The sequence below is a fragment of the Hemiscyllium ocellatum genome, chromosome X, assembly GCF_020745735.1.
Source record: "Hemiscyllium ocellatum isolate sHemOce1 chromosome X, sHemOce1.pat.X.cur, whole genome shotgun sequence".
Lineage (NCBI taxonomy): Eukaryota > Metazoa > Chordata > Chondrichthyes > Orectolobiformes > Hemiscylliidae > Hemiscyllium > Hemiscyllium ocellatum.
The window spans coordinates 6,154,473-6,173,906 of NC_083453.1; the positions used below are offsets into that span (position 1 = coordinate 6,154,473).

A 19,434-nucleotide genomic window follows, 5' to 3' on the forward strand; every position below is an offset into this window, starting at 1 on the left:
GCTTTCAATTCCCAATTTCTGAAATAAATGTAAAATTCCCCCAGCTGTGATTTGACCTCATGTCCCCCACCCACAGTGAGAGGCCTGTTTGCTGACCCTGTTCTGTGGGTCTGCGGCTGTGCATCCCCTCTCCCCCACCCCTTGCCCGGGGAGAGCGCCCTCCTAGCCGGAAGGACTTTGTCTCCAGACAATGTCAGGAAACGGCCTCCTTTCTTGAGTGGAAGGAATAAGCATCCCGGTGCAAAGCCTTGGGAACATCACGCTTTTCTTGACTGCCAGTCAGGCCCCCACAGGCTTCCTTTCCCCATCACTGACCACCTCCTTCCCTCAAAAACAGGCAGCTGCGACGCTCCCAGGCCCTGACTCTTCCAGCACAAAAGATGAGGCAACAGGGATGGGATCTGAATCAGAGTCTCCATGAGTAAGTGTATCTCCTGTGAGTCACTGGTTACACTTCCCCTTGCTCCCTGAGACAGGCAGAGGCGGCACGTTCTGCTGGCTGGCAGGGCAGGGGAATGGTGGCAGAGCACAAGCTGTTCAGATGTGGTCAAGTCTGGCTCACGGTGAGGTGAGCATGTGCAGGTCTGTTCATGTACCCACACCCCCTCCCCTCCCCAGAAACGTCACTGCTGTTAAACAGAATGTGTCTCATTTTTTAATTGCCACATTACCAGATGCTGCAAAGACAGACCGGCAGTGGGTTGCGTGTTGGCACCGGGTCAGAAATGAAGGAAACACATTTGCCTGCAGGCGAGCCAGCTTTCATCTGCGATAAGAATTTTGCTTTTCCCTCCCCCGGGCTGATGGGAGGGCCAAACTATCACCCTGACCAATCAAGGGATACATTTTTTAAAAAAAATGACTATCAGGGCTAACTGAGAACAGAAGCAAAATCAGAATGCTGAAATATAAGCAGAAAAATTATTCAGCAGAGAGAGCAATGTCAATGGACGGGTTGACGTTTCAGGTCAACAAAGTGACTGAAGTTTATTGAGAAGTCACAGTTTATATGGAAGTTGCAGTAAAACGAGTGTAGGATTGGCCGTGCTAAATTGCCCCGAGGCAGCCAGGGGATGTTTCAGGTGAGGTGTGTTAGCCATGGGAAATCCAGGGTTGCAGGGATAGGGTGGAGAGGGTGGAGGGGAGAGCTCTGGGAGGCATGCTCTTCAGAGGGTCAGTGTGGACTCGACAGGCCAAATACTCTGCTTCCACATTGAAGGGATTCTTTGAAAAATAATGTCCTTGCCACACAATGGCTGTCTCCAACAAAGAGAATCTAACCATCACTCCCTTGGCATTCAATGGTGTGACCGTCCCTGAATCACCCTACGACCAACGTCATGGGGTTCGCCATTGACCAGAAACTGAACCAGCTACAGAAGGACAGAGGCTACAAGAGCAGGTCAGAGGCTGGGAATCCTGCAGCGAGTAACTCCCCTCCTGACTCCCCGAAGCCTGTCCCACCATCTCCAAGGCACAAGTCAGGAGGGTGATGGAATACTCCCCACTTGCCCCTGGATGGGGGCAGCTCCAACAACACTCAAGAAGCTCGACACCATCCAGGACAAAGCAGCCGCTTGATTGGCCCCACATCCACAAACACCCCCTCCCTCCCCCCACCGACGCTCAGTAACAGCAGTGTGTACCATCCCCTCCCTCCCCCCACCGACGCTCAGTAACAGCAGTGTGTACCATCCCCTCCCTCCCCCCACCGACGCTCAGTAACAGCAGTGTGTACCATCCCCTCCCTCCCCCCACCGACGCTCAGTAACAGCAGTGTGTACCATCCCCTCCCTCCCCCCCACCGACGCTCAGTAACAGCAGTGTGTACCATCCCCTCCCTCCCCCCCACCGACGCTCAGTAACAGCAGTGTGTACCATCCCCTCCCTCCCCCTACCGACGCTCAGTAACAGCAGTGTGTACCATCCCCTCCCTCCCCCCCACCGACGCTCAGTAACAGCAGTGTGTACCATCCCCTCCCTCCCCCCACCGACGCTCAGTAACAGCAGTGTGTACCATCCCCTCCCTCCCCCCACCGACGCTCAGTAACAGCAGTGTGTACCATCCCCTCCCTCCCCCCACCGACGCTCAGTAACAGCAGTGTGTACCATCCCCTCCCTTCCCCCCACCGACGCTCAGTAACAGCAGTGTGTACCATCCCCTCCCTCCCCCCACCGACGCTCAGTAACAGCAGTGTGTACCATCCCCTCCCTCCCCCCCACCGACGCTCAGTAACAGCAGTGTGTACCATCCCCTCCCTCCCCCCACCGACGCTCAGTAACAGCAGTGTGTACCATCTACAAGGTGCACTGCAGGAATTCACCAAAGATCCTCAGACAGCACCTTCCAAACTCACCACCACTTCCAATGAGAAAGACAGCACAGTGGCTCAGTGGTTAGCACTGCTGCCTCACAGTACCAGGGATCTGGGTTCAATTCCACCTTCGGTTGACTGTCTGTGTGCAGTTTGCACATTCGCCCTGTGTCTGTGTGGGTTTCCTCCCACAGTCCGATGATGTGTAGGTTAGGGTGAATTGGCCGTGTTACATTGTCCCATAGTGCCCAGGGATGTGCAGGTTAGGATGGATTGGCCGTGCTAAATTGTCCCATAGTGCCCAGGGATGTGCAGGTTAGGGTGGATTGGCCATGTTAAATTGTCCCATAGTGCCCAGGGATGTGTAGGTTAGGGTGGATTGGCCATGCTAAATTGTCCCATAGTGTCCAGGGATGTGCAGGTTAGGGTGGATTGGCTGTGCTAAATTGTCCCATAGTGCCCAGGGATGTGCAGGTTAGGGTGGATTGGCCGTGCTAAATTGTCCCATACAGCCCAGGGATGTGCAGGTTAGGGTGGATTGGCCATGCTAAATTGTCCCATAGTGCCCAGGGATGTGCAGGTTAGGGTGGATTGGCCATGCTAAATTGTCCCATCGTGCCCAGGGATGTGCAGGTTAGGGTGGATTAGCCACGCTAAATTGTCCCATAGTGTCCAGGGATGTGCAGGTTAGGGTGGATTGGCCATGCTAAATTGTCCCATCGTGCCCAGGGATGTGCAGGTTAGGTGTATGAGTCAGGGGTAAATGTAGGGCAGGGGAATGGCTCTGGGTGGGTTATTCTTTGGAGGGTCAGTGTGGACTGGTTGAGCTGAAGGGCCTGATTCTGCACGGTGAGGATTCTCGGATTTTATTCTCTGATTGTATGACTGAGTTGGATGATCAGCCATGATCATGATGAATGGGGTAGCAGGCTCAAGGGCGCAATGTCCATCCCTTCCTTCAATGTCCTTCGCCTGGCTGAGCAAATCCGTACACCCGAGATGGCCCCGATTTGTTGCAAGGGATCCTGCGCCGGGTTCTTGGAGCCAGGCCTCGTGTGGGAGTAAGGTTGGGCCTTCAGTCCGCACACTGAAAGCACTTCCTGCTGGAACGCCACCGGGAAGGGAAGGACAAAGTGCTTTCTGATGGGAAACTTGGTCAGAACAGCGAGAGCTGGGCGAGTTCCCTTTAACAGTGCCCAGGGCGGGAGAACAGAGAGAGAGAGAGAGCTGTCAAGATTTGCAGCATCTTCTTATTTCGCGTCTGTGCGGGTGGAGGGAAATCGAAATGTGTCAGGAAGTTGCTCAGTCAGGATGAGGAAAAGAGAAACCAGCTGAAGGGCGTGGGCTGGACTGAAGGGAGGAAACCTCCCCTTGGCTGATGCCCGCTTAGTCACGTCAGTGGTTGCCTTCCCCTCCCCCCGCCCGCCCCAGCTTGATCCCAGTCCCACCGAGGATAAGGTAGCCAGACCCTCCCCTCAAACTGCCACCTTCCCTCCTCTTTCGCCTCGAGCATGGGTCCAAGGAAACAGGAAGGGGGACAATCTTTGAAGTGCCCCCTCTCTCTCTCCTCTCTCTGTCTCTCTCTCCCCCTCTGTCTTTCTCACCCCCTCTCTCTCCCCCTCTCCCCCCCCTCTCTCTCCACTCTTGCTCTCTCCCCCCTCTCTCTCTCTCCCCTCTCTCCGCCCAGTCTCTCCCCTCCTCTCTCCCCCTCTCTCTCTCCCCCTCTCTCTCCCCTCTCTTCCACCTCTCTATCTCTCCCCCTTCTCCCCCCACTCTCTCCCCCTCTCTCTCCCCCCCTTTCTCTTCCCTCTCTCTCTCCCCCTCTCTCTCTCTCTCCCTGTCTCTCTCTCTCCCCTCTCCCCCCCTCTCTCCCTCTCTCTCTCTCCCCCTTCCCCCCTCTCTCTCCCCTCTCCTCTCTCTCTCTCTCCCCCTCCCTGTCTCTGCCGTCTCTCTCTCCCTCTTTCTCTCCCCCTCTCTCTCTCTCCCGCTTCTCTCTCTCCCCTCTCCCACTCTCTCCCACCTCTCGCTCTCTCCCCCCTCCCCCTCTCTCTCCCCCCTATCTTCCCTCTCTGTCCCCCACTCTCTGCCCCCTCTCCCTCTCTTGACCCCCTCTCTCTCTCCCCCCCTCTCTCTCTCTCCCCTCTCTCTCTCCTTCTCTCTCTCCCCCTCTCTCTTTCCTCACTCTTCCCCCTCTCTATCCACTCTCTGTCTCCCCCCACCCCCCCCTCTCTTTCTCTCCCCCCATCTCCCCCCACCGTCTCTCGGAGGTCCTGAGGCTGATTGTGAGCAATTGCTCCCCTCCCCACTGCCTGCTGATCCATTTTGAACTGGCTAGGGGTGGGTTGGGCGGAAAAGCAGACCTGGTTTGAGAAGCGCGAAAGGATCCATGCAATGTTTCGCTGTTTGAAGCCAAGGGAGCGCTTGGGGCTAGCTTCCCATCCAGTCCCCCATGTGCTGATCGGGAGGGTCATAATCTTTGGTTAATCCGGGGTCATGGAGCACATACAGCCGTCACGTTTACAGTGCGTGCGCTCTGATACAGAATTAGATCCTTCTGCCAGACTGTCTCTCACCAGTCTTTCTTGGCGATGAGCAAGGACAGGTAACCCCCACTTTTCACAAGTTCGCTTTACCCCACTTTGCTTTTACCAAAGACCTACACTACGGCCTAATCAAAAGAAATCCAAAGAAGATTTTTTGCTTTTACAAGAATTGACGCTTCTTCGCTTTCCGCCATTTTGGCTTACGAAAGGTCTTTTTTTCTAAATATATTTATTAGCTTGAGCCTTACAAAAGGTTTGATAGGAATGCTTTCGGATAGCAGGGGTTGGGGTAGGGGTTGGAGGCGGGGGGGGGCTTCTTGTCTGCATTCGACTGAGTTGGACTCTCTGTTCAGCTTTCTTGAGATGTGGAGGGTGCCAGTGTTGCCCTGGGGTTGACCCACTTCTAAATGAAACCACCTGATGAAGGAGCAGCGCTCCGAAAGCCACTGCTTCCAAGGAAACCTGTTGGACTATCACCAGGCCGCTGTGTGATTTTTAACTTTGTCCACTGATACGATTTGTGGGATCTTGCTGTGCGAGGACCGGCTCCCAAGGTGGTTTGTTAACGGGGTGGGAGGGGTGACCTCTCGCCGCTTGATTGGCTGCAACTTTTTCATCTTTCGGGGCGAAGAAAAGGTGGGGCGCGGCCTCACCTGCTGCCTGTCGTGTGGGCACTGCAGTGGCACCGCTCCCTTTCCCAGGATTCCCTGCACATGCCCCGCAATGCCAGCGTTGCCCAGCAAGCGAGAGAAATGCTTTGGTGAAATTCTGCTCCAGGAGAGATGCCCCTCCTCCCTGCCATGCCCCCCCTCCCGCCAAACTGACCTTTACTTTAAAAATTATTTGTATCTGCTGGCTGGAGTGAGTGAGTGAGTGTGTGAGAGAGAGAGAGAGAGAGAGAGAAAGAAGAGTGCCAAGTACCGAGGGCTACATATTCAACATCAAAGCACTGGCACTGTGCCCGCAACCAAGTCTTTGAACAATCAGACACTGGGCAGGGCATGCCATCACATTGAGCTGTCACTAATTTGTCTCTAAGTGAGGTTTGTTTCGTTCGGTTTGAGAAGACAGAGGGATTCTCAGGGGCTGTTGGCCATCCACTATTGAACGTATCCACACAGGGGAGGGGCTGCCAACTGCCTTTGTCAAAAAGGAGAAATGGGATGTGGGCACAGCGGGCAAAGCCAGCATTTTTCGGTCTATCTCTCACTGCCCTCAAGCGCTGCCAGCCTGCCTGACAGCGTGGATGCTTTTCTCCCGGCTTGACGCTGTTGTGAAAGTGTGTCGTACTCCGTCTCAGCTCAGAGAGGGGAATACCACCCACATGGTTCAGACCAGCACACTGCGATCGGAGCTCCAGGCAGCTGGACGCCTCATTTGGTTCCCGCTGTGGGTGCTGCCAAAGTGCCTTCAACATTTACAATATCAGGGATCTGCCCCCTAACCCGAACACAAGTGTCCTCATGGCTCAGTGAGTAAGGCTCCCTCTACACTGTCCCCCCATCAAACACTCCCAGGACAGGGCCAGCACAGGGTTAGATACAGAGTAAAGTTTCCTCTACACTGTCCCCCCCATCAAACATTCCCAGGACAGGGACAGCACGGGTTAGATACAGAGTAAAGCTCCCTCTACACTGTCCCCCTATCAAACACTCCCAGGACAGGCACAGCACGGGGTTAGATACAGAGTAAAGCTTCCTCTACACTGTCCCCCCATCAAACACTCCCAGGACAGGGACAGCACGGGGTTAGATACAGAGTAAAGCTCCCTCTACACTGTCCCCCTATCAAACACTCCCAGGACAGGACAGCACGGGGTTAGATACAGAGTAAAGTTACCTCTACACTGTCTCCCCCATCAAACACTCCCAGGACAGGGACAGCACGGAGTTAGATACAGAGTAAAGCTCCCTCTACACTGTCCCCCTATCAAACACTCCCAGGACAGGCACAGCACGGGGTTAGATACAGAGTAAAGCTTCCTCTACACTGTCCCCCCATCAAACACTCCCAGGACAGGGACAGCACGGGTTAGATACAGAGTAAAGCTCCCTCTACACTGTCCCCCTATCAAACACTCCCAGGACAGGGACAGCACGGGGTTAGATACAGAGTAAAGTTACCTCTACACTGTCTCCCCCATCAAACACTCCCAGGACAGGGACAGCACGGAGTTAGATACAGAGTAAAGCTCCCTCTACACTGTCCCCCTATCAAACACTCCCAGGACAGGGACAGCACGGGGTTAGATACAGAGTAAAGTTACCTCTACACTGTCTCCCCCATCAAACACTCCCAGGACAGGGACAGCACGGGGTTAGATACAGAGTAAAGCTCCCTCTACACTGTCCCCCTATCAAACACTCCCAGGACAGGGACAGCACGGGGTTAGATACAGAGTAAAGTTACCTCTACACTGTCTCCCCCATCAAACACTCCCAGGACAGGGACAGCACGGGTTAGATACAGAGTAAAGCTCCCTCTACACTGTCCCCTATCAAACACTCCCAGGACAGGGACAGCACAGGGTTAGATACAGAGTGTTGGTTGCTGCACTGTGTCTTGGGGGAGGGACTGTGAGGGGGCAATATGTTTGTGGTCTGCTTCCTCCCTCTGAGCTGTGTCGCTTTGTGTTCCTTCAGGCCGAGTGTGCTGGTCGGAGCTCCGAAAGCTAACACCAGCCAACCGAACATAACCGAGGCCGGGGCTGTCTATTCTTGTGCCTGGGACACCAATGGGACCGACTGCGTGCAGCTCCCCTTTGATCTGACAGGTAATCGTTTCGGTTTTATCTGACACGCGCTGTCCTCTCTGTAGGGCCAGAGCCACACTCACCTTGTCTGTCCTTCTCATCTTTGAGCTGAAAGATTGGATCATTACTCAGTTTCTGGGCTCATGGAGCCGCAGTGCGAAGACCATTCGGTCAATGGAGTCTGTGCTGACCCATTAGCACTAATCCTACTTTCCCAGACTAGGCCCGCAGCCTTGAATGTTCTTCCATTTCCAGCGCTCATCCAGGAACTGTTACATCAACTCCCCTCCTTGGCAGTGCACCCCTGACCCCCTCCCACCCTCTGGGTGACAATCATTTTTCTCAAATCCTCCAAAACCTTTCACTTCCAAATTCTCTCTCTGCTTGTTCTTGATGGAGGGGAACAGCCGCTTCCTATCTACCCTGTTCACACCCCACATAATCTTATCCACGTCTGTCACGTTCCCCTGCCCCCATGAACTTTCTCTGCTCGACAGATGACAACCCCAGCCTGTCCAGCCCTCTATCATCGCTAAACCGTTCCATCCTGGTGATCCTCCTCTGCTCCCCCTCCGGTACAATCCCATCCTTCCTACAGTGGGGGGACCAGAACTGCACACAGTCCTTCAGCTGGGACGTGACCAGAGTCCGGTACAGCTCCCACCTCACCTCCCTGCTCTTATCATCTAGACCGTGATTGATAAAGGTAAATGGCTCTTAACCTTCCCCATTAACCTGTCCTTCAGGGATCCGTGGACAAATGCCCCACAATTGCTCTAAGCTTCCTCCTTTCCGGCCTGATGTTCGATTGGAATTTGGACTTGGTCACCTGGATTGGTTTTGGTTCCTCAGAGGTACCATCTTTTTCCTCCTGAAGAGAGTGGCACACATTTTCCTTTGCGGTCCCAGGAATCCGACCCAGTGACAGTGAACCGGACCCCATGCTCTCCAAGTTAGGAGCCTGAGGCCTAGTCCTGTTTGCTCGTGCAGCAGCCTACTGCAAACCTTTAGCGGGGCGCCTCCTTCCCCCCTGACTTTGTGTTGTGCCAATGAGGTGACGGCACCCAATTGTCTGGGAGAGCCAGTTACTGCAGAACCCCAAAGCGTCAGCCAGTCCAAGTTAGGAGCCTGAGGCCTAGTCCTGTTTGCTGGGGGAATGAGATTGACTGAAGGAGAAAGCAAGTCGTGACTTTCTGCTTTAAAACCTAAAACAGACTCGGGGGTTGTGTTTGGTCTACACTCAAACCACTGCACATTTCATTGCCCTCCAGGCACTTTTTTTTTCTAGCCCTCTCTGAAAAAATAAATTATTGCAACATGTGGAAGAGAGATATGAAAACCAAATGGGAATTCTCTTGTAGTAGGTCTTTGTGCTAACTATGGGGGAAAAAAAAACATGGATCTGAGCCAGAACTGTCTCGCACAGGGGGAGAGAGGCGTTTGTCTCCATTTTATAGAAACAGAGACTAGACCAAGTGATTTTGTTTCTTTTGTGTGTATTAAGAGCAGTGTTGCAGCTCAACCAAGTTTTATTTCCCTAAGGAGATCAAAGTTCATGTGTGACGTGAAGTTGGAAGGAGTTTATATTTGAGCCTGAAGTCTTGGCATGGTGGATGTTGAAATCCTCGCCTAGGCCAAAATCACCGTCACGAGGTTCCCCCCCCCGCCTCGGCCACCCCATCCCACAGGGAGCTGGTGTGGAGGCACACAGGGCACACAGCAGCAACGTTCTACCTCAGGGACATGCTGCTGTTTGTCTGTGGAGGGGTAACAGCAATAGGGAACCCCCCCCCCCCCCCAGCCCCTGGACACAATCCCTGTCCAATGCACAAAGGCAGTTGATGCCACGTGCCCCTTCCCCCTCCCCGCTCTTCGCTCCCCCCACTCTCCCTCACCTACCCCTTTCCGTCCATCTTCTCCCCTCCCTCTGTCCCTCCCTCCCCCTCCCCCTTCTCCCCTCTCCCTTTCCCTCTCCGCTCGCCCTTCTCTGCTCCATCTTCTCCCTCGCCCCTCCCCCTCTCCTCCCCTCCCCCTCCCTCCCCCCTCTCCCTCTCCCCTCCCTCCCCTCCCCTCCCCCTCCCTCCCCCCTCTCCCTCTCCCCCTCCCTCCCCTCCCCTCCCCCTCCCTCCCCCCTCTCCCTCTCCCCTCCCTCCCCTCCCTCTCCCCTCCCTCCCCTCCATCTCCCCTCCCTCCCCTCCCTCTCCACTCCCCCCTCTCCCTCTCCCTCCACCATCTCCCCTCCCCTCCCCTCCCCCTTACCTCCCCTCCCCCTCTCCTCCACTACTCCCTCTCCCCTCCCCCTCTCCTCCCTTTCTCTCTCTCCCCTCCCCTCCCCTTCTCCCTCTCCCCCCCCCTCCTCCCCTTCTCCCTCTCCCCTCCCCCCGCCCCCCCTCCCCCTCTCCTCTCCCCACTCCCCTCCCCCTCTCACCTCCCCTACCCTCTCCCTTCCCTCCCTTTCTCCCTCCCCCCCTCTCCCACTCCTGCACTTCTCCCTCTACCTCCCCCCTCACCCCTCTCCCCTCCCCCCTCTCCCCTCTCCCCCCTCTCCCCTCTCCCCTCCCCCTCCCCCCTCTCTCCCCCTCCCCCTCCCCCTCTCCTCCCCCCCTCCCCTCCCCCTCCCCTCTCCCCTTCCCCTCCCCCCTCTCCCCTTCCCCTCCCCCTCCCCCCTCTCCTCCCCCCCCTCCCCTCCCCCCTCCCCTCTCCCCTCCCCTCCCCCCTCTCCCCTTCCCCTCCCCCTCCCCCTCACCCCTCTCCCCTTCCCCCTCTCCCCCCCTCCCCTCTCCCCTTCCCCTCCCCCCTCTCCCCTTCCCCTCCCCCTCCCCCTCACCCCTCTCCCCTTCCCCCTCTCCCCTCTCTCCCCTCTCCCCTCCCCCTCTCCTCTCCCCCTCCCCCCCTCCCCCTCCCCCTTCCCCTCCCCCTCCTCCCCTCCCCTTCTCCTCCCCTTCTCCCTCTCCCTCTCTTCCACTTCTCTCTCTCCCTCCCCTTCTCTCTCCCTCCCCTTCTCTCTCCCTCCCCTTCTCTCTCTCTCTCTCCCTCCTCCCCTCCCCCTCTCCTCCCCTCCGCCTTCTCCCTCCCCCACCCTCCCCCTCTCCTCCCTGTCCCCCTCTCCCTTCTCCTCTCGTAGAGTCATAGAGATGTACAGCACGGAAACAGACCCTTCGGCCCAACCCGTCCATGCCGGCCAGATATCCCAACCCAATCTAGTCCCACCTGCCAGCACCCGGCCCATATCCCTCCAAACCCTTCCTATTCATATACCCATCCAAATGCCTCTTAAATGTTGTAATTGTCCCAGCCTCCACCACTTCCTCTGGCAGCTCATTCCATACACGTACCACCCTCTGTGTGAAAATGTTGCCCCTTAGGTCTCTTTTATATCTTTCCACTCTCACCCTAAACCTATACCCTCTAGTTCTGGACTCCCCCACCCCAGGGAAAAGACTTTGTCTATTTACCCTATCCATGCCCCTCATGATTTTGTAAACCTCTATAAGGTCACCCCCCAGCCTCCGACGCTCCAGGCTCCCTCTCCCTCCCCTTCCCTTTTCCCTCCCCCCTCCCTCCTCCTTCCTCTCTCTCTCCCCATCCTAACCCTCAGCTTTTGTCCCTTGCTGAGGGAGCCTTCTGAAAGCCTCAACTACGAGAAAGAGAAAGAGAGAGAGAGAGAGAGAGAGAGAGATCTTATGAAACCAATGCTGGCAGTTTGCCTGTTCAATTCTGGGCAGACTATTTCCTTCTGTATGTGGCCTCTGCCCTCTAAAAATGACCTCCATCCTCCGTACATGACCTCTAACCTCCATTTGTGGCCCACACCCTGCATATGTGACCTCTGCACCTGACCTCCACCCTCTTTACGTGACTTCTACATTCTGGTACATGACCTACACAATCTGTACAAGACCTCCGTCCCCTGTACATGACCTCTGCCCCCTCTACGTGATTTCTGACCCGTACATGACCTCTGCCCCTGTCCGTGACCTCTGCACTCTGTATGTGATCTCTGCCCACATGCATGACCTTCACCCAGTTACATGACCTCTGCCCCCATGTGTGACCTCTGCCCCCTGTACATGCCCTTTGCCCCCTGTAGGTGACCTCTGCCCCGTACATGAACTTCGTCCCCTGTATGGGACCTCTGCCCCCTTGTAGGTGACCTCTGCCCCCTGTAATTTACCTCTGCCCCCTGTACATGCCCTTCACCCCTGTAGGTGACCTCTTCCCCCTATACATGACCTTTGCCTCCTGTATGGGACCTCTGTCCCTGTACATGACTTCTGCTCCCTGTACGTGACCTCTGCCCCCTGTGCATGACCTTTGCCCCTGTAGGTGTCCTCTGCTCCCTGTGCGTGACCTCTGTTTCCTGTGTGTGACCTTTGCCCCGTGTATGGGACCTCTGCTCCCTGTGCGTGACCTCTGCCGCCTGTCTATGACCTCTGCCCCCTGTGTGTACCTCTGCCCCATGCAGGTGACCTCTGCCCTCTGTATGGGACCTCTGCCCCCTGTGGGTGACCTCTGCCCTCTGTGTGTGACCTCTGGCCCCTGCAGGTGACCTCTGCCCTCTGTATGGACCTCTGCCCCCTGTAGGTGACCTCTGCCCTCTGTGTGTGACCTCTGCCCCCTGCAGGTGACCTCTGCCCCCTGTGTGTGACCTCTGCCCCCTGTAGGTGACCTCTGCCCTCTGTATGGGACCTCTGCCCCCTGTGGGTGACCTCTGCCCCCTGTAGGTGACCTCTGCCCTCTGTATGGGACCACTGCTCCCTGTGCGTGACCTCTGCCCCCTGTCTATGACCTCTGCCCCCTGTGTGTACCTCTGCCCCGTGCAGGTGACCTCTGCCCTCTGTATGGGACCTCTGCCCCCTGTAGGTGACCTCTGCCCTCTGTATGGGACCTCTGCCCCCTGTATGTGACCTCTGCCCCCTGCAGGTGACCTCTGCCCTCTGTATGGGACCTCTGTGCTGAAGGTGGAGGTTTGCCCGGGCTCCAGGGTGCCAGTGGTTGGACTGCCTCCATCAGACCCCGCCCCAAGAGTTCACCTCTGTGAAGCTGACTAATGGAATTTGATTGGCACTCAGAGGGGGGTGGTCAGGCATCAGTAAAAGCCCCTCCTCCTCCTCAGAGTTGCCCCTTCCATGCAGCTGGAAGGCTGCTGAGGAGCATTGTCCATGGCCACAGAGGAGGGGACAAGCAGGCAAGGACAGCCTTGGATACTCAAGCGCCTCAACGGGGTGAGGCTGGGCTGTGTACTAGGCCCGGGGCAGACAGAGCGGGTCACTTCCTGCACAACCACTCACCCACACACCGACACACACTCACCCTCACACTCTCACACTGACACACACTCACCCTCACACTCTCACACCAATACACACTCACCCTCACACCCTCACATTGACACACACTCACCCTCACATTGACACACACTCACCCTCACACTCTCACACCAATACACACTCACCCTCACACTCTCACACCGACATACACTCACCCTTCACCGACACACACTCACTCTCACACTGTCACACACTCACCCTCACGCTGACACACACTCACCCTCACACTGACACATACACCCTCACACTCTCACACCAACACACACTCACGCTCGCACCGACACACACTCACCCTCACACCGACACACACTCACCCTCACACATTGACACACACTCACCCTCACACCGACACACACTCACCCTCACAATCTTACGCTGACACACACTCACCCTCACACTGACACATACACCCTCACACTCTCACACCAACACACACTCACGCTCACACTGACACACACTCACCCTCACACATCGACACACACTCACCCTCACACCGACACACACTCACCCTCACAATCTTACACTGACACACACACACACCCTCACATTAACACCCACTCATCCTCACACTGACACATAATCACCCTCACATCGACACACACTCACCCTCACACTGACGCACACTCACTCTTACACCCTCACACTGACACACACTCACCCTCACACTAACACACACTCACCCTCACACTGACGTACACTCACCCTTACACTCTCACGCTGACACACACTCACCCTCACTCGGACACACACTCACCCTCACGCCGACACACACTCACCCTCACAATGACACACACACCCTCACACTAACACTGAGGGAGAGCCACATTTTTGGACAGTCAGTGCTGAGGGAGTGCCGCACAATCGGAGGGTCAGTGCTGAGGGAGTGCCGCACTGTCAGAGGATCAGTGCTGAGGGAGTCCTGCACTGTCGGAGGGTCAGTGCTGAGGGAGTGTCACACTGTCGGAGGGTCGGTTCTGAGGGAGTGCCGCACTGTTGGAGGGTCAGTGCTGAGGGAGTGCCGCACTGTCGGAGGGTCAGTGCTGAGGGAGTGCCGCACTGTTGGAGGGTCAGTGCTGAGGGAGTGGGTGCTGTCAGAGGGTCAGTGCTGAGGGAGTGCCGCACTGTCGGAGGGTCAGTGCTGAGGGAGTGCCGCACAGTTGGAGGGTCAGTGCTGAGGGAGCGCTGCACTGTCAGAGGATTAGTGCTGAGGGACTGCCGCACTGTCAGAGGATCAGTGCTGAGGGAGTCCCGCACTGTCGGAGGGTCAGTTCTGAGGGAGTGCCGCACTGTCGGAGGGTCAGTGCTGAGGGAGTGCCGCACTGTCGGAGGGTTAGTGCTGAGGGAGTGGGTACTGTCAGAGGGTCAGTACTGAGGGAGTGTCGCACTGTTGGACGGTCAGTGCTGAGGGAGTGCCGCACTGTTGGACGGTCAGTGCTGAGGGAGTGCCGCACTGTTGGAGGGTCAGTGCTGAGGGAGTGCTGCACTGTTGGAGGGTCAGTACTGAGGGAGTGGGCACTGTCGGAGGGTCAGTGCTGAGGGAGTGGGCACTGTCGGAGGGTCAGTGCTGAGGGAGTGCCGCACTGTCGGAGGGTCAGTGCTGAGGGAGTCCCGCACTGTTGGAGGGTCAGTACTGAGGGAGTGCCGCACTGTTGGAGGGTCAGTGCTGAGGGAGTGGGCACTGTCGGAGGGTCAGTGCTGAGGGAGTGATGCACTGTCGGGGGGTCAGTGCTGAGGGAGTGCCGCACTGTCGGAGGGTCAGTACTGAGGGAGTGCCGCACTGTCGGAGGGTCAGTGCTGAGGGAGTGGGCACTGTCGGGGGGTCAGTGCTGAGGGAGTGCTCCCCTGTGAGAGGGTCAGTGCTGAGGGAGTGCTCCCCTGTGAGAGGGTCAGTGCTGCGGGGTGACTGTGGGCCTTCTGTCTGGTCGGATGGCCTGGCCCTGTTCGCTCTCAGGCTTGGCCTCAGGTCGTGATTCAGGAGAGGATGCTGTGCAGAGGAAGCAGGTGTTGTTATGACTCATGGTCTTTCGATGCTCCCTCAGATCCTGCTTCCTGCACATGTTGCAAGAGAGGGTCGGAAACGATGGTGGCTGCGCTGTGTTTCCTCCCAGCATTCCGGGTCCATTCGAAAACATAGCTCCTGTCTTTCCGGCCTGTGGGTGTGAGGTTGAGCTGGGCACCTTCTGGCCCTTGTTCACCGTTTCTCCTGAAATCCGTGCCGGACAAATCGTCGCAGCACCGCTCACGTGACACATCCTCCACGTTGACCTCTGAACCCCACAAGGAAATGGCGAATGAGGAGGACCCGTTTCTGCGAGTGGGGTTGGGTGTCTTTTGGAAATTCGGGTCAAGTGTGAGGGGAGGCCATGAGGGACGAAGGGGGAGGGTGGGGTCGGAGGTGAAAGGTCACCCTTGAGGGAAGAGTGTGACAGATTAGCCAGGGGCTGGAGGCGGGGCCTGGAGATGGGAATGTCCGTCGTTTCCCAAAGCGAATGAGCCTTTTTGGGAAAAACCGTTCCACCTGCTCAATGGGAGTCATGAGAGAAGCCATGTGGCCAGAATGTGAGGCAGCGCCCACAATTCCAGTTGTCACAGGAAAAGAGCTGTTTGAGGTTCCGTTCCACGTCTGAACGGCGTGTTTACATCACTGTGTCGTTTTCTTTCGCTCAACAGCGAGAGAAATCCTTTCGTTTCTTGTCTCACTAAGTTTACTCGCACACAGTGTCCTTTCCAATGGCTGCAATCCGAAAGTTGCAAGCTGATTAGTCCCCTCCTTTTAGGCCAATCACCTCTCATATTGTCAAGGCTGCAACCTTCCACTTTTCTGCAGTTTTTGAGTACGGACTGACGTGGGAAAAGCGCTGGTGCCGAAACCTCGGGTTGCCGCAACAAACCTGACCCCTCTTTACAAGCACGATTTACACAGCTGCTGGGTCCAGGCGTTGGGGGACAAATGGAAGTCAGCGAGGGGAGTGGGTGGGCAAAAATGGAAACTCACTCTGCAGCAAGTAACCACTTGGTCTGTGCACTGGTGACTCGTTCTCAATGGGAAATGCCTTCCACCTGAGAACAGCTGAGCGATTTGTTCCGAGGTAGCAAAACAGCTTGAAGCTAGTAAGAAGTCACCTGATCTCTGCCAGCTCAGGACGTCTCTCTGTTCTCTGCAGTAAAAGCCACTTTTTTGTGAGCTTGTGTTAGGCTGCATTGGAACAAGCCAAGCACAGTGGTGACAGAGAGGTCAGAGTGTAAGCACAGTGGCTCAGTGGTTAGCATTGCTGCCTCACGGCGCTGGGGACCTGGGTTCGAAACCAGCCTCAGGTGACTGTCGGTGTGGAGTTTGCACATTCTGCCCGTGTCACTCCAGTTTCCTCCCACAGTCCAAAAATGTGTAGGTTAGGGTGGATTGACCACGCCACATTGTCCCATAGTGCCCAGGGATGCGCAGTTAGGGTGGATTGGCCATGCTAAATTGTCCCTGTAGTGCCCAGGGATGCGCAGGTTAGGGTGGATTGACCATGCTAAATTGTCCCATAGTGCCCAGGGATGTGCAGGTTAGGGTGGATTGGCCATGCTAAATTGTCCCATAGTGCCCAGGGATGTGCAGGTTAGGGTGGATTGGCCATGCTACATTGTCTCGTAGTGTCCAGGGATATGTAGGTTCGGGTGGATTGGCCATGCTAAATTGTCCCATAGTGCCCGGGGATGTGCAGGTTAGGGTGGATTGGCTATGCTAAATTGTCCCATAGTGCCCAGGGATGTGCAGGGTAGGGTGGATTAGCCATGCTACATTGTCTCGTAGTGTCCAGGGATGTGCAGGTTAGGGTGGATTGACCGTGCTAAATTGTCCCATAGTGCCCAGGGATGTGCAGGTTAGGATGGATTGGCCATGCTAAATTGTCCCATGGTGACCAGGGATGTGTAGGTTAGATGGGTGAGCCATGGGGAAATGCAGGGTGATAGGCCAGGAGGGCGTGAGTGTAGGTGGGCTGCTCTTCGGAGGGTCAGTGTGGACTTGGGCCGAATGGCCTGGATTCGATGAACTGAAGGGTCAAACAGCAGGCAGCTCGCAGACTGAATGGGGGTGTTCTGTTGAAGAGCAGTGCTTTATCTCTGATACACGCAGCCCCTCTGACTGAGCTCACTGGGAGGGGCAACTGCGAAGACTCCATTATCTAGGTCTTTCCACTCTTGGTCTCGGCTGAGTCACGAGTCAGGGCCCACCAGCCTGTCGGTTTGAACCACAAGAAATCAGAATTCAACCTCTCAGGCTCCCGCATTCAATCCGATCATGGCTGATCCGACATTCCGCACATTCCTTTCCCCATAACCCTGGATTCCCTGACTGATCATGGAAAGATCGATCCCAGCCTTAAATAGACACAAGGACTCTGCCGCCACTGCTGTCTGTGGGACAGAGTTCCAAAGACTCACAACCCTGTGAGGGAAGAAATTCCTCCTCAGCTCAGTCTGAAATTGGTGCCCTTTTATCCTGGGACGATACTGTCTGATCCTGGACTCTTCCGTGAGGAGAAATATCCTCTCAGTATTTACCCTCTCAAACCCTTTACAAATCCCACATGTTACACTGAGATCACCTCTCATCCTTCTCAACTCCAGTGAGTAGAGTCCCAACATGTTTAACCGTTCCTCATAAGACAATCCCTCCACACCAGGGATCATCCGAGTGAACCTTCTCTGAACTGCCTCCAGTGAAATGATACCTTTCCTGCCCACATCCACCACATCCTCTGGAAATTCATTCCACACGCGAACCACTGTCTGTGTAACACCCTTGTGTTTTTTTTTAAAAACTTTTTCTCCCCTCACCTTAAAAACGTGCCCCCTACTTTTGAAATCATCCACCCGAGGGAAAAAAAAACCAAGTACATTTAACCCTATCGGGAGCCCCTCGTGATTTTATAAACTTCTATCAGGTCGCCTTGCAACCTTCTACGCTCCAGTGAAAGAAGCCCCAGCTTTTCTTTCTGATTCAGTAAGGAGCTGGGGCGACGGTGGGGGACGGTGGGGTGGGGTAACCAGAATTGCCCACAGTGCTCCTGATGTGGTCTCTCCAGAACAGTTTGCTGGCTTCATCCTTCTCAGCTGTCGCCAGGTCCCCGCTCCTGCCCCCAGCCACCCTAAACAAGGCCTCAGGCATGTTCTGTCAGCACTGACGGCTGGGACGAGCAACTTCAGCAGGAATAGCTCCAGTTCCCTCACTCGCCCCTTTGAAAAGACAGAGCCGTCGATTTTTTTTTTGAACTGCGGCTGTTGGCCTGGAAGACACTGCAGGCTTTGTGCTGCTGACCCGCACGTACTCACTGACTGGGCCGTATCCCAGCAGCCAAGGCTAACAGCAAGGCGAGTGCTGTATGGTTGTCTTTACAAGGGGGAGTGGAGGACAGGTCACTGACTTTTCAGCGACTGGACTGAAGTGGACCTTCTCCAGAAATGGCTGCCCTGCTCTCTCAGGGCCCTCATTCATTTGGGAGGATTCATTCGGCACTCAATTCGGTGTTTAACCCCCGCCTCTCCACTGGGCGTCACATCTACTCCTGTCGCCTGTTCCTCAAACCCAGTCCGTTCTTTGAATCATGCAGCACAGACACATACAGTCCGTGCCGACCCTAATCCCAAACTGAACTAGTCCCATCTGCCTGCTCCTGGCCCATCTCCCTCCAAACCTTTCCTATTCATCTCCTTATCCAAATATCTTTAAAACATTGTAATTATAACCACATCCACCACTTCCTCAGGAATTTCATTTCTCACACAAACCACTCTCTGTGCAAAAGAAATTGCTCATCTTGTCTTTTTTTAAAATCTCTCTCTCGTCACCTTAAATATATATATATATATATCTATCCTCTAGTCTTGAAATCCCCCATCCTCAGGAAAAGATAACTACCATTAACCTTATCTGTACCCCTCACAATTTTATAAACCTCTATATCAGATCATCTCTCAACCTCCTCCAGCTCCAGTGAAAAAGATCCCAGCCTATTCAGCCTTTCTTTATATTGTAAATCCTTGATACTTGGTAAATCTTTCCCGAACCCTCTCCAGCTTAATAACATCCTTCCTATAACAGGGCGACCAGAACTGGACACTGCGCTCCAGGTGCGACCTCACCAATGTCCTGTACAACCTCAACATGACGTCCCAACTCCTACACTCAAAGGGCTGAGCAAAGGAGGTCCCCTCTCCCTCCCTCAATCGAGGTCAAATGTAAAGAAACAGTGCCACCTTTAGGTGGAGGTACTGACAGGACACTCAGAGGTGAAATGAGACAGAGGGGCTCAACCTCCCCCAACGTCAGGAACCCTGAATCAAACATACTGAAGAAAGTGCGCCATTGACCCGCTCCCCTCTCATCTCTGAAAGAACACTGAAGTTTCTGGTCGTCCTCTTATAGGAAGGATATTATTCAAGCTGGAGAGGGTTCAGAAGCGATTCAAGACCATAAGACATAGGAGTGTAAGTAAGGCCATTCGGCC

At 55.3% G+C, this 19,434-nt stretch overlaps 1 protein-coding gene across 1 annotated transcript in view; it reads left to right on the top strand.

The window, feature by feature from the left end:
• Positions 1 to 1,340: 1,340 nt before the first annotated feature.
• Positions 1,341 to 19,434, top strand: part of LOC132805742 (integrin alpha-5-like) — a 101,684-nt gene continuing 83,590 nt past the window's right edge. Inside the window, exons 1-2 of the mRNA XM_060820968.1 lie at positions 1,341 to 1,402; positions 7,501 to 7,631. Of these exons, the coding sequence (XP_060676951.1) occupies positions 1,341 to 1,402; positions 7,501 to 7,631 (193 nt within the window). The remainder of the gene's footprint in view (positions 1,403 to 7,500; positions 7,632 to 19,434) is intronic.